Source organism: Bombina bombina, chromosome 2, assembly GCF_027579735.1.
Source record: "Bombina bombina isolate aBomBom1 chromosome 2, aBomBom1.pri, whole genome shotgun sequence".
In the NCBI taxonomy this organism is placed as follows: domain Eukaryota; kingdom Metazoa; phylum Chordata; class Amphibia; order Anura; family Bombinatoridae; genus Bombina; species Bombina bombina.
The window spans coordinates 754,865,798-754,881,919 of NC_069500.1; the positions used below are offsets into that span (position 1 = coordinate 754,865,798).

At 35.7% G+C, this 16,122-nt stretch overlaps 1 protein-coding gene across 6 annotated transcripts in view; it reads left to right on the forward strand.

Moving 5' to 3' along the window:
• CELF5 (CUGBP Elav-like family member 5) overlaps positions 1-16,122 on the forward strand; it is a 176,887-nt gene that overhangs the window by 117,916 nt on the left and 42,849 nt on the right. For 4 of the 6 annotated variants that reach the window (XM_053700671.1, XM_053700673.1, XM_053700675.1 and 1 more), the window contains exons 3-4: positions 8,747-8,795; positions 11,491-11,619. In XM_053700671.1, the coding sequence (XP_053556646.1) occupies positions 8,747-8,795; positions 11,491-11,619 (178 nt within the window). Of the gene's footprint in view, positions 1-8,746; positions 8,829-11,490; positions 11,620-16,122 lie in introns of all 6 variants that reach the window. The other 2 variants (XM_053700672.1, XM_053700674.1) reach the window with 1 other exon arrangement.

The following is a 16,122-nucleotide window of genomic DNA, read 5'->3' on the forward strand; positions in this document are numbered from 1 at the left end:
GAGCAGTGATGGTGGAACTTAGAACTCAAGGCTGATTTCAACCTACCTCTTGGTACTCTGGGTCTGCCAGCCTATTTTGTTATATTATTATCATTACTTATTATGATGCTAATTTAGTTTATCTAATTTTAACTTGTATGCACTGAAATTCCCTGCTTGTCTGATTGTGTTTTTGCCAGTATTCTCTCTTTTCATTGTGTTTTAGAGAAAGAGGAGGATTCATGTTTACTATTTTCATAGTTTCTTTAGTCAGATAGAAGAGAGCATTTTCTGATGTTTCTCATTTCTATGCACCCATTTTTTTTACTGATAGATATACTTACTGAGTAATGTGATTTGCAAATTATTATTTCAGATCATTTAACAGTAGGAAACCACTTCAGCATGAAAAGTCAATCAAAGAATGGTAGTGTAATACAAGGGCATATGTGTGTGTAGCTCCCATTTTTTATGGGGTGGGGGTGGGCAGAAAATTATAATTGTATCTGTTTTAGCAGCTCAGTTGCAGGATGCTTTACTACTTATGTTTGTTGCTTCTTTAAGGGTATGGTGGTATGACAGTTTTTTTATTCCAACCAACTCTGCGAGACAATCAAAAGGTGATTAATCAATGCATTCTATCTGGTTGGAAGGAGTTAATGACTGCTTTATTTGTAGGCAAGAAAATGGTTAATTATTGCTTATAAAGTAGTTAATCACCATTATGTGTGTCTGATAGGAATGAATTTGTCACTGTCCTTTGTCAGGTAAGAAAGGGTAAATCACTACTCTGCATGATTGGTAAGAGGTCGTTAATCAACTCTCTTTGTATGACTAGTTGGAAGAGGCTTAACAATAAAAGGCAAGCAGGAGAGAGATGGGTTGAGAAATGAGAGAGAGATATAAAGGGGAGATAAGGTAGGTGATAAAAATAGAATAAATAAGAGAGAACAGATGGATACAGAAAAAACAATAAAAAGTAGAGGAGAGAGAAAAAGGCGCTGGGAAAAAATATTTAGGGCCAGATTTCATGAGAGCGAGATATTTGCAGAGAGAGATATTTGCACTCCACTGTGTAATACCCATGCACGCTAATGTGCGCTTGTATTGCAAGTTAACAGCAATGCGAACGCAAGCTCACGTTCAAATTGCTGAGATGCACTCCGCGCACTTCCATAGGATCCAATGGGAGACTCTTTCTGATGCCGTCAGAGGGTAGTGAGTTAAAAAAAAGTAGCTCCAAACATAAATACACTAAAATTAACTGTTACACTCATATAAACACTAGCTGATAAAAAAATAGTCACATAAATATTCATAAAAAATATTTATTAGGGTTAAAGGTATATGGCATATGGCCATGTATTTGAATGCAAAGGGCTATAATATGCTGTGTATATATATATATATATATATATATATATATATATATATGTATATACAGGGAGTGCAGAATTATTAGGCAAGTTGTATTTTTGAGGATTCATTTTATTATTGAACAACAACCATGTTCTCAATGAACCCAAAAAACTCATTAATATCAAAGCTGAATAGTTTTGGAAGTAGTTTTTAGTTTGTTTTTAGTTATAGCTATTTTAGGGGGATATCTGTGTGTGCAGGTGACTATTACTGTGCATAATTATTAGGCAACTTAACAAAAAACAAATTTATACCCATTTCAATTATTTATTTTTACCAGTGAAACCAATATAACATCTCAACATTCACAAATATACATTTCTGACATTCAAAAACAAAACAAAAACAAATCAGTGACCAATATAGCCACCTTTCTTTGCAAGGACACTCAAAAGCCTGCCATCCATGGATTCTGTCAGTGTTTTGATCTGTTCACCATCAACATTGCGTGCAGCAACAACCACAGCCTCCCAGACACTGTTCAGAGAGGTGTACTGTTTTCCCTCCTTGTAAATCTCACATTTGATGATGGACCACAGGTTCTCAATGGGGTTCAGATCAGGTGAACAAGGAGGCCATGTCATTAGATTTTCTTCTTTTATACCCTTTCTTGCCAGCCACGCTGTGGAGTACTTGGACGCGTGTGATGGAGCATTGTCCTGCATGAAAATCATGTTTTTCTTGAAGGATGCAGACTTCTTCCTGTACCACTGCTTGAAGAAGGTGTCTTCCAGAAACTGGCAGTAGGACTGGGAGTTGAGCTTGACTCCATCCTCAACCCGAAAAGGCCCCACAAGCTCATCTTTGATGATACCAGCCCAAACCAGTACTCCACCTCCACCTTGCTGGCGTCTGAGTCGGACTGGAGCTCTCTGCCCTTTACCAATCCAGCCACGGGCCCATCCATCTGGCCCATCAAGACTCACTCTCATTTCATCAGTCCATAAAACCTTAGAAAAATCAGTCTTGAGATATTTCTTGGCCCAGTCTTGACGTTTCAGCTTGTGTGTCTTGTTCAGTGGTGGTCGTCTTTCAGCCTTTCTTACCTTGGCCATGTCTTTGAGTATTGCACACCTTGTGCTTTTGGGCACTCCAGTGATGTTGCAGCTCTGAAATATGGCCAAACTGGTGGCAAGTGGCATCTTGGCAGCTGCACGCTTGACTTTTCCCAGTTCATGGGCAGTTATTTTGCGCCTTGGTTTTTCCACACGCTTCTTGCGACCCTGTTGACTATTTTGAATGAAACGATTGATTGTTCGATGAACACGCTTCAGAAGCTTTGCAATTTTAAGAGTGCTGCATCCCTCTGCAAGATATCTCACTATTTTTGACTTTTCTGAGCCTGTCAAGTCCTTCTTTTGACCCATTTTGCCAAAGGAAAGGAAGTTGCCTAATAATTATGCACACCTGATATAGGGTGTTGATGTCATTAGACCACACCCCTTCTCATTACAGAGATGCACATCACCTAATATGCTTAATTGGTAGTAGGCTTTCGAGCCTATACAGCTTGGAGTAAGACAACATGCATAAAGAGGATGATGTGGTCAAAATACTCATTTGCCTAATAATTCTGCACTCCCTGTATATATATATATATATATATATATATATATATATGTGTCAAATAAATAATAATAATATTTAATGTGTTTTACTGTGTATTCACTGTACATATTTCACATTCCAATGTTTTTAAATACTATTATAGATAGATAGATGCGTGCAATATAACAGTGTTCTGCACTTCCATTTCTAACAGGAACTGACAAGCTCACAATTTTAGAATTGAATTATAGGAAAAAGGAACAAAATAAATAATTAAAGTATATTGCAGAGTTTTGTATATATATACAATTTATAATTTTATATTACCATCTCAAAGTGTTTAATGTCCCTTTAAATAAATATAGACTATTTGCATTTTACAACACAAAAATAAAATAAAAAACACATGCACAAAAGATTGTGACTTACAGGCAGGGAAAATAGCAATTTTTGATAATATATTTTTTTAAAATATAAATAAAAAAGTTTGGATTTCAGAATAAGTTTGGATTTGGGGATTTGTACCTGTGTGTATCTGATAATATTAATGTAAAATAGATATCTATACCTATATGTCTATAATAAAAGATATACAGGTATAGGTATATACAGATATATGAAGAAATACAATAAAAATAACATTGTCCTGTATGTGAAGAACATTGGAATGTGAAATACTAATAACTCCTGCTGGGTTAGCACGCGAGCAATACGTGTTAGGGTTTTTTCTTCTACGCTCTCCATTAAAGTTTATGGGACAAACACGTTAGTGCGATCGCAATATCCGAAGTACAGAAGGTAGCGCGCATCGGGTTTCACGCAAACTTTTTACTTTAGACTTGTAATATGTGTGCTACCAAACTTATGTAAAAATTTTACTTCTAGCAAAGTTTACGCTCAAGCGAGAGCACTAAATAGCAAGCCACTTGTAATCTAGCACTTTATATCAAAATCTTAAGGTGATTACTGTCCCTTCCAAAGTTTATAGGAAAACAGCATCTATGGTGAGCAGCTATCTCGAAAAGCAGAACACCCACTTTCTATCCCTATGTGATTTTATAGAGGGGAGATGATAGATTACCATAAAACACATTCTCATATTCCTTGTCTGGTGTCTGCTGCTTTCCACTCATTTTCTATTAAACTATGTCTTTTCTTTAACTTTCTGTTTCTTTCTTCTCAGTTATTTTCTCTTTTCTGCTACTGTCTCCATTGTTAAGCTTTTCATAATAGTTTTTTATTTTCAATAATATTCACTCATCTTCTAGCTGTTCTGTTCCTTACATTTATCATTAAAGGGTCAGTCTAATTAAAGGGATACTAAACCCATTTTTTTTTTCTTTGATGATTCAGATAGAGCATGCAATTTTAAGCAACTTTATCATTTTCTCCTATTATCAACTTTTCTTTGTTCTCTTGGTATATTTATTTGAAAAAGCAGGAATGTAAACATATGAGCCAGTGGTCTGTCGGATCAGCGAATTCATCAGACTAGCGAACGGAAGTGACGTTCTGTCAGCTGTCTGATTAAAAATACACACTGCACAGGCGCTGCTCTTAGTCATAGCATTCTAGCATTCTAATGCCACTACGTCACAGCCCATCATAAGTTAGAACAGTTAACTCCCTCTGTTACCTCTCTCATTACAGTAAGGGGCACCACAGGGGTAAATTTGTATCACCTGCCATCATTTTATTTTCTATTTATTTTAGCTGTCCTGTAGATGTGCCAAGCTATTCTATTTACTCCCTTAACGCCTCTGAGACTTCTCTTAACATACATCTTTCTTCATCCTTTCTTCTTTTCTTGCTAGAGCCTCTATTCTTCAATTTCAGCTCACAGAAGGGGGCTGTTGAAGGAACATAAGAAGAGCTTAAATAAATGTTGTTAAAGGCACACTAAACTCCAAATGTAATTCCCCATAAAGAGCAAAATTATAAATGGAGAACAATCAATAGTGAGGATGCTTTATCCTTTGAACAACCTCAAGTATTAAAAACGGATGGTTAAATATAAATATAAAGTGACTAAAACTTTATTAGCATGCCCCATACTTTCAATGGATAGCGCAGGGAGCTCTTTATGCATTACATGGGGTATTGTGCTTGAGTGCAAGCCAAAATACCACCGTAAACCTATTAAAGGGATAGAAAACCCCAACATTTTCTTTCATGATTTGGATAGAACATCCTTTGCTGAAGGAACAGTATTGCACTACTGGCAGCGAGCTGAACACATCTAGTTAGCCAATCACAAGAGATAAATGTGTGCAGGCACCAATTAGCAACTAGCTCCCGCTAGTGTAGGATATGTGCGTATTCTTTTTCAACAAGTGATACCAAGAGAACAAAGCACATTTGAAAATAGAAGCAAAGGTAAAAGTGTCTTAAAATGACATGCCCTATCTGAATCGTGCAAATTTAAATTTGACTTTCCTATCCCTTTAAGACCCCTTAAGGCCTAGCACACTATCAGCTTAGTGCACACTCTGCCTAGTGCACCATCATGTGATGTGTTAAAGGAGCATATAATGGTCGGTGTTGCCTGATAAAGCTTATGGATAGTATAATGTACCATCAGGGCAAAATCATGAAAGAGAATATCATTATATGATAAAAGAAAGACACAATTCATTAACTAGGTATCTTAAACAAATTTTTTGTTTTTAATATCTCTACAGGGATTTCTTAATATTGATAGAAAAATGTATACTAATATTATTATTGCACCCAACAGTATGTAGACCTACAAAACAAATGGACAATTATACCACAAATGTTAGAAAACATTGTTTTTGGCTAATTTCTTAATTTGTCTCTTCCATTTCTATTTATATTTTTTCAGCTAATTTAATCCTAGCTCCTTAGCACATTTTATTCTCTGTTCCTTTCCTTTCTCTCCTCCTTGTTATTTATAATTCTCTCCTTTTATATTCTTTCCTCATCATCTCTCTCCTCTAGGACCTGTTGTTTTAGGAAGGCCTTAAATGCTCCTGCTAACATCAAACAAAATCAGGCAGATTACTGTGTGAGTGAGTCTGTGTTATCCTCCTTCCCTCCCTCTGTCACACACTCTTCTATGTCTCTGGTACCACAGGGACAAGAGAGATTGTGCATTTACATTACTGCCTGCCATTCTACTCAGCCCCTACTGATAGCGGAGTCCTTTAATTACAGATGTAATAATAAAGAAAATGGTGAGATTTGGTTTGTGGCAAAACTATAATATTTTACTGGATATATTAGTAATATCAGCCTCTGAAACTTAAAAGAATGCAAGTAAGCAATGTTGAGTAAAAAGCATTCAACAAAACATTTAACACTGGTTCATGGCTACCCCTAGGTAAATAAGACTAGATCCAAATAATAAAGCTGTTTCCTCATAAATCAAACTGACATGGCAATAATTGAAGCCATGAAGAGATAGGCTATGCTCTGACTTGTGAGACATTTTCCTAATGAGTGACCCCTATCAACCAGGCTAGCCTTCAGTGATTAAGACATGACTTATTGCATATCTTAAGTGCAAAACATTTCTGCACTGCAAGAATGGATGTACTGATATATGGGAACCTGTAAGAAGGATTGGCTGAGGAACTACATTAAATATAGAAGGCCAGACATGAGCTTCCATTTCTATAAGTGTAGGGATATCCTCCTTCCCAGTACGGGTGTCCTCTGAGTGTCAGCTCTTTGTACTAGAGGCCCTGCCCCCACCCAATCACTTCCCCCACTGCCTTATACATTGCACAAACACACACATATATATATTTATACTGAATGAAAGAGGTACAAGTGGCGTGTGCCTCTAAGCGCTGGTTGCCACGGTGACAGCAAATGTCAGGTTCCGTGCGGTGAATAGCCGTTTCCATGGTTACCCCATCCTTTTCAGAGAGGTGCCGTTAGCTGGAGTGACAGGTCTGTGGGGGGAGGGATGGGAGGATGGGGGCTGTATGTCTGTCTAAGCATGTGTGTTCTGCTCTAAGTTATACATGTTGTAGATAGAATCAGATCCCTGTTATAAACATGCATCTTTAATAGTACATTGTTCTTTATATTACAGACATTTACTGTTCCATAATATAAATAAATATTGTTGTACAACTCCAATAAAAATTGTTTTACAAAATATAGACAAATGCTGATTTACTGGACAATGTAATGTAATTTAGAATACCTTAGCTGTCATAACAACGGTTTTGTAATGCAGTCTATTTACTTTGTATTTGAAAGATGTATAACTCAGCAAAAGATAGATATATAGTACTTTCTGTTACAGGGAAATATTAGTCCATGACAGGTATCACAGTGTGCAGTGGTACACACAGTTCTGTGTATATTAATTTGTTATACCAATACATGTATCTGAATATTATATAAATTTTTACATATATTTTACTCTGCAAGTATATATATATATATATATATATATATATATATATATATATATTTATGTATACACATTACTCATGTTCAGATTTGCTGACAAATCCTTCTGTAACTTTATATATATAATGTACTGTATGCATTACTCTGCTAGTTGTTTTTTTTTATATATTTATATGTGTGTGTGTATACATATACTATATATATATATATATATATATATATATATATATATATATATATATACATACACACACACACACACTACTCATGTACAGATTTGATAGCAAATCTCTGTGTAACTTGAGATTTATAATATACTGCATGCTAGTTGTTTTATATATGTGTAGAAATTCAGGCTCACAGTGTTTCCCTTAGATTCCCCCCCTCCAGCTGCTCCCCAAGTTGCTCCCTGTTCCCCTTCTGTACTACAGCTCCATCTGTCAGTGGATCTCCCTGAGCTTCTAGCTTGTATGTAGGGGACATTGCTGAACATCACAGGGGTCTGTGTGTATTCCTGCGAGGGAACAGCTGGGTACCAGCTAGATTCTGAGCCAGGGGTGGAGCCAGGGAGGAACAGAAGAAAAATAAAGGGTATTTATCAAAGGGGTGCCTGGAAATTGTAAAATATGAAAAGAAAAGGAAGATAAACCATTAGCGAGAAGATGGCGTTGAGAGAGGGCTGTTCAGGGTGTCAGGGAAAGCTGCTGAAGTAGTATAATACTATAATGTCAGGTAGAGGGATATTGGGAGAGGGAAGTAGTAGAGAGAGGGTTGCAAGGAATGAAGGTAAGTGAGAGAGGTATGTGGTATTAAACAAAAAAGGAATCCATGGCAAGAAAAGGAGTGAGTTTTAGAGATGCATCTCAGCATACAGATATGAGAAGGCAGAACGATATGGAAGTGGAATTAAAGCAATACATAGCCAGTGACACAGAAATACAGAGAGACAGATGCAAAGCCTGAGGCAGAATCACTGAGAGAGGAAAGACAGAATGAGAGATGCACAGAGTGAAAAAGAGATGGCAAACAGAATGTGTGGAATAAAGAAAACCTGGATACAATAAATCAGTTGTTTTTTTTGTTTTTTTAACACAAATATAATGCAGCATTGTATGTAATATTTGGAAATGATGAAGTACAAACAGAAACAGATTGGACAATGAGTGAAACAAATATACATTGAATATGCATATACACTGAGTGCCCAAACTACCCATAAAATACAGCACTCTAATATATTCAGTGGTAATCACAGTAAAATTGTTGAATAGCAATATACATACATTGCCCCCTATGTCATGCCATTAATGTTGGGATAGTGAACATGTCAGTATCCTAGACATACATGGGGTGGGACAATTATAGCCTAATTTCTGAGGTACAGCTAATCCCTCAAATTCTTTGGTTCCAGATGGCACGTCCTATACAGGTGAAACCAGCAGACAGTGAGAGTCGTGGAGGTATGTACCTTGCACAGTTGCCCCTTTTTCACTGTAATACATAACCAGCATGGTTACAAAATGCAGTGTATTCCTTTTCAGCACATAGATATGTAGCTCCATTGCTCAAAACTGTGTGTTTAACATTAACGTATACTCATCATCATCCTACAACATAGTTTATTCATTATCAATGTGTAACTAGTCATTATCATTATATGGTGATGTGTGCTCGTTATCTGTTCATAGGTTATTCATGCTCATTATTTATACTCCTCATCATTATACATTGCAACATGCTCATAACCAGAGAATAAATATTTATCAGCGTTATATTGTATAGTATGCTCATTATAACCATAAAGCTCAGGAACACAAATTAACTAATAAACTATCACCCTCTAATTTTTTTTTTTAATAAAAGGGTCATTGAATACATTTTACAAATCATAAATATGCATCTAAATAAATAGGACATAAAGTAAAAAATTGCAGATTACTTTGTGTGTTGCAAATAATGAAATGCAAAAAAATAGACTGGTCTGTGCAAGAAAGGGATGCATAGAAATGCATTGAAGGTTTTCACTGTGCCCCGAAGCCGTATATTTTACAAGCCTGGTATAGATACACACTATACTTATATAGTGCATCATGCTCATTATCATTTTGTATCTACTCTGTGTCATTAGAACGTTGAGCATATTAATTATCCATCTGCAGCTACTTAGCAACCGTTTATACTCTACAACGCTGTATATTAAATACCACTGTATAGATACCATGTGTAATTATGTGTATAGCTTTAGCAACCTCATGCAATGAAACATGCTTATTATTCATAAAATACTTTAATTCCATCAAAGTACTACATAAAGTGTTTATTATGTATGTATAAATATTCATCATCATTGCACAGTGCAGCATTCCCGTGTTCCCCCAGCATCCCTGACCTGGTTTTGCCAACACCATCTACAGCAGCTGAGCTCTCCCTAAACCCTTGTGATATCCATCCCACCGCCTCGGCACACCGCGTGCCGGCACAGCCCATCACCATGGAAACCGGATGCAGCTTCCAGCCTTAGACACAATTTTCATGGTTGCTGGACAGCATGTGAAATTGCCAATCAGAGGGTGAAGGAAGAGAGGCTGAGAGGAGGGGGAGGGATGGAGAGTGGGGATAGTGTGCAACAGTGCATGCAAGATTGGAGGATGGGGGAATGATCTATGCAGTCTGTTTGAGGGTGGTCAGCATCAGCTGTGTGCCCTATTTGTCAGTGCAATATTGTGTGATGTTTAGTGGGTCATTAAAGGCACGTCTGCATCTGCGAGCATGCTGTTGCATGCATTGTGTGTTCATGTCACTACATATCACAGACGTATGTCATTGATGCACACATCTGTCTCACGTTTGTGTCACAGCAAAGGTTTAGGGGGAGTGTTTGACTTCCACATTCCTCTATGATCAATAAAGAACAGTTGTGGGATGCAGTTTTTACACCAGTGTTTACTTAATCAATTATCTTCCCTATCATTCTCTAGGTACAAAAGATCCATAAACTAAAGTAGTATTATTAAAAGACATCATCTCTGTCTGAACTCAAAAAGGTGTAGTCCAAAAAAAATGAGAGTCCACCTCTTATTGTATTGCAGAAATACAGGGCTTACAGTTCATACCTCAGTCTAAATCAGGGGTGGAAAACTTTTTTTTTTTTACAAACTGGCAAAAAAAATCTCCGCTGTGCCCATGGTAATTTTGAGCAGCAGAATATCATTTACTATTATGGTTGTGGTTTATGATGATCTCACTTTGATATATAAATGATTAAATCCTGAAAGAAGCTGGTAATAAAAAGATCTAATCTAATGATATATATCTGTGTTTATAAAACTAATAAAATATTTGAGATATTTAGATTAGCATTTAAATAAGTATTCCCATTTATACCAATTATATATTTTTTTATTACAGCTCTCCAATTAGACCAATTTAAAAAATCTGTAAATACATTTTACGTTTTTACGTTTCAAATACTGATTCCCACCTTTACAACTGGTGTTTCTAAATGTGATGAACCTTTTATTAAATATTCCTTACTTTACTTTGCATTCCCGGTTTCCTTTGTACTATAATGAACAGTTCAGTGCCTTGGAGTGTGCTACATGCCAACAAAATGTTTTTGGGTGCCACCTTGGACACACATGCCATTGGTTTTCAATACTTGGTCTAAATCCTTAGGTCCCAGCTCAACCTTTATCACATAAAAAAACCTTAATAAATTAATATAAGGTCCCATAAAAATATTCATATTTTGGGTGTTAGTGTCCTGTTCTTATATATATATATATATATTTTATAAAAGTGCTAAAGATGATGTTGTGTCATTATACAACAACTTGGACCTGGAAGATAAGCATACACTCCATTCTTTTGAAAAGGTTCTTAAAAGTGAAGATGAAAGTGAAATTGACAGCTCCAAGTTCAATGCAATTCTGAAGGTGACATCCGAGGCACGTTGATCAATATGCTCTAAACAATAGCACAGCAAAGTTTATATCTACATTTGGCACATGTGCTGTTATTGTTTAACCTCTGTACTGCCAGGACTGCAGGCTATTATTTGCACTTCAGTGCCTCACAAGGTTCCTCTGGTATTTTACGTTTTTTAATATTGAGCGGTAGCAAAGTGGCACTGACTTTTTTTTTGTTGGTGTGCAGGTGATCGCAAGCTATTTGTGGGGATGCTAAGCAAACAGCAGTCTGAAGAAGAGGTGACCAGCATGTTCCAAGCATTTGGTTCAATTGAGGAATGTTCTGTTCTACGAGGACCTGATGGAAGCAGCAAGGGTGAGGCACAGAGAGAAAACCCTGCAGCCAACATTACCTCATCCTATTTATGACTGAGCTCCCCAGTGTAGGAAATGTCCTCTTTACATAGCAGTAGGACATGTCAACCAACATTTTCAAATGGGCTCCATGATGGAAATTTGTATCAACCATGCAGCCATTAAATATTTTCCAAATTATATATATATATATATATATATATATACAGTATATATATATATATATATATATATATATATATATATATATATATATATATACACAGTATATATATATATATATATATATATACATACACCCACACATATACATACATACACACATCACAGGAATGAGTTACATAGAAGTCCTCTGGGGTTATACAGCAGGAGAGGTATAACAGAAGTGTTGGGGAGTAGATTTAAAGCATTGCATGCCTTAGCTTGGAAACAGTAGCTTTGAAGCCCAGTTGTTTTTCACCCTTTCTTCTGCTACCTTCCAAACTCTCAAACTATGGGGTTAACCACAATGTCTCATTTGATAATAATTGGCATGTTAATGGCTGATGATGGGTTCTTTTTTTCAATGTTGATAAGGTCACAATCAGTAATTATCATTATTTTTTGTTAACACTTTTAAGTTTGGTTAAAAAATATCCTTATACTTAACATGTGGCAATCCAGTTTGGCTTATCCCAATCTAAGTCCTTGATAATTAATAGCACATTTACAAGGCCAAATTCACTTATTGAATTCCACAGCTAAATGGACTTGATAAACCCTGGTCACTTTTTCAATTACAAGTACCACAAAAAGTGTGGGAAAAGATCATTGGTTTTGCACATGGGCACTCACCACCATATTTGACATCCAAGTAGACACAAACGCTACCCGCTCAATCAATTAAGCTTAAAAAATTAATAATAAGCACTAATAAAAATTAGGAAATCATTAAACCAAACATATATGCCTATTATACCAATAATGTCCAGGCTAATTGCACACATGTCCCCGAATTAGCATAACTAAACCCTATTAAAACTGTACAATTAACATATAGGTCTTTCAACCTGTGATGTAATCACTAAACCCACAAAATCATAATTTGGTTGTCATTTTTTATTTTATTGTGAAATCACAAGATTAAGGTAACTAAAGATTTTGTGTTTCTATTTAGGAGGTAACGATTTCACACTTGGGGTTTTTAATGGCTGCAGCATTTTGTGATTGTGATCACTGGAAAAACACACTAAAAAGACTGCCCAATGTTTAGAAATCCATAGAAAACAAGAACAAGATTGTGTTCAACTGCCTAAAATTCTCACACTTTGCTTCTCGATTTTATTTTGCGTTGAAGTTAAAATTATGAAAGTAATTTGCATTAACCGAAGGTTATGTTGTAATTTGAAAACTCATTATGACATTATGAACGTTATCATTTTTATTGATGACTACCTGGAACCATTATTATCTAATTGGCAGATCAGCGGACCCTGGGTGAGAACTGCAATTCTAGAAAAGCACATTCACAAACAGCTGGTTTGATAGGGGTTTTGTGTGTGTAAGTTTGAGGTTTGGTTACTGCTGATGTAACTAAGGCTTTGCTAGGCCAAGTATCGCAACCTAGTTTATTTGTAAATTTGGTGTACATGGACCACTATCAAGTGTTAAGCCAGGGCTTGCCTTCTTAATTTTTAGGTGATCTGATGTAGATTAAAGCAAAAGTTTCACTTTATGGAAGGCTACATTTGAGAATGGCAGACAAAGGAGTCTCCATGGGTGGCAAAGGGAACAATCTCCTACCTTGCATAATGGCTGGCCTCCACTATATGTGTGTAAACAGACATACAGATAGATAGATAGATAGATAGATTGATAGATACCCATAAACATAAAGGTGAATGATTCCTTATTTCATTAGTAGATCTTTATCATTGCCAATACATTTTGGCCCCTCTACTTCTGGCTGACTGTGTGCAAAATATATGGTTAGTGGAGACACCTAATGCCAGATAACTGGCACTGTAAAAAGGTAAATTGTACTCTGTGAAAAAGAACCATCATGAAATATAAAGTGCAAAAGTGAGACATATACAATCACGTCATGAAGAAGTGTGACAGGTAAAGTATATAAAAATAACCCACTTAACAGTGCTAAACTGAAGTTTGCCAAGAAAATGTGTCTTGGTTCATAAAGCCAAAATAAATGTGTGAAGATCTATTAATATAATATTATGAACATTGTCAAATTAGTAATATTTATTTGTGCTTATGGATACTTCTGAAAAATGATGTGAGATGGCACTTATGCACTCCTTGAGTAGAGTATGATTTTATTTTTTTAAATAAGTCTGATATTAGTAACCTAATTTGCATTATACTACCAAGGACAGACTAAAAAATCAGACAGGCCTTGGAAAAGTTTGAAGACCGGCCCTACCTCCACTCCCCCAAAAAAAACAACAATGTTGTCTAGCCTAAGGCCCAAGGGCCACAACATGGGCTCCTGCACATTTTGGGCTAAATTACAATGAATCGCAATTTTGCGCTTGCATTTGAGCATTACATCCCCTAGACGTAAGTTTTTTTAGCTCGAGAGTTCACGCTTGTATTACGAGTTGAAGGTAATGGTTTGCCCTCGAGTACGCAAGGTCAAGAATGCATAATCACATTCCCCCATAGACTTTAATGAATTTGCAATTTAAAAAAAAGAGCCTAACACCCAACAAGTCGCACAAACCCAATTGCCGTTATTTGAAAGCGCGAATACAGAAGCTTATATATAATGTACATTTTAATGTTCTAAACAAAGAAGAATATGTTTCAAATTTAAATATATATTCTAATATATATATCTGATGGAATTTAGGTTAAATATATATTCATACCTATATATATATAGATGATTATATATAGGTATATATACAGATATATCTATCTATCTATCTATCTATCTATCTATATATATATATATATATATATATATATATATATATATATATATAGGAATATCTATTTAACAATACATATAACATATTCCCCTATGTGAAGAACACTGGAAAATAAAATATTTACAGTAAATACACAGTATAACACTTTATTAAATATGAATATTGCATAAATATGATTTTTCATATTTTCAGCTAGTTGACTGCAAAGGGCTCCAATGCACATATATATATATATATATATATATATATATATATGTATACATATGTATACATATGAATTTATGTGTTTATATATGTATGTATATATATCTGTAAATAAATATATATACACATATAAATACATATGTACAGACCTATATATATATATATATATATATATATACATACATATAGATATTTAGAGATGTATATGTATGTATCCCTATGTTAAAGCCCTTTGTCTGCCTTTTTTCTAGCACCAGAGACTCCATATCTTTGAGCCCTTATAACTTTTTAATGCAATTTTGTTTTGCAATAATTTTTATCAGACAGTGTTATTATGATTGTAACTGTAAAGTTAAATGTATTTATGATTTGTTTTGTGCAACAATTTTGTCTCACGTAACAGTTAACCAGAGCTTTCAAGTCGCGATAATCTTTCATGCGTAAATCCATTTGCGCTTGTGCGTTCGCATTTACTTTCAACTCGTAAAACGAGAAGTATTTAACTTGTGGGCAAAGGGACGCAAAAACCCGATATTGCATGTGCAACAAAGTTTTTGACATTACAGTCACTACAAACAATAAGAAAGTGAAGTTTATCAGTTCAGTATATTTTGAGTTACAAGAAATTAAATAAATAAATAACATGGTGATACAGATAGTTTTAGACAAAAGTACAGCCATAATTACAGCAACAATTAAAAATTTAAGCTATTCACTACGCCATGAGGCCGATTTATTAAATGTCTGTCCGACATGAACCGCTCAGCAGATCATGTCCGACAGATATCGCTGAATGCCGACAGCATATGCTGTCGGCATTTAGCATTGCACAAACAGTTCTGGTGAACTGCTTGTGCAATGCCGCCCCCTGCACATTAGCGGCCAATCGGCCACTAGCAGGGGGTGTCAATCAACCCGATCGTATCTGATCGGGTTGATTGCTGTCTGCCGCTCAGAGGGGGCAGACCAGTTAAGGAGCAGCGGTCTTAAAGGGACAGTCTACTCAAAACTAAACTTTCATGATTCAGATAGGGCATGCAATTTTAAACAACTTTCCAATTTACTTTTATCATCAAATTTGCTTTGTTCCCTTGGTGGTATTTTTGAAAGTTAAACCTAGCTAGTCACAAACTGATTTCTAAACAGTTGAAAACCGCCTCCTAGCTCAGAGCATTTTGAAAGTTTTTCACAGTTAGACTGTGCTAGTTCACATGTGTCATATAGATAACATTGTGCTCACTCCCGTGAAGTTATTTGGGAGTCTTCACTGATTGACTACACTGCATGTCTGTCAAAGGCACTTAGATAAGGAGGCTGTCTGCAAAGGCTTAGATACAAGGTAATCACAGAGGTAAAAAGTATATTAATAT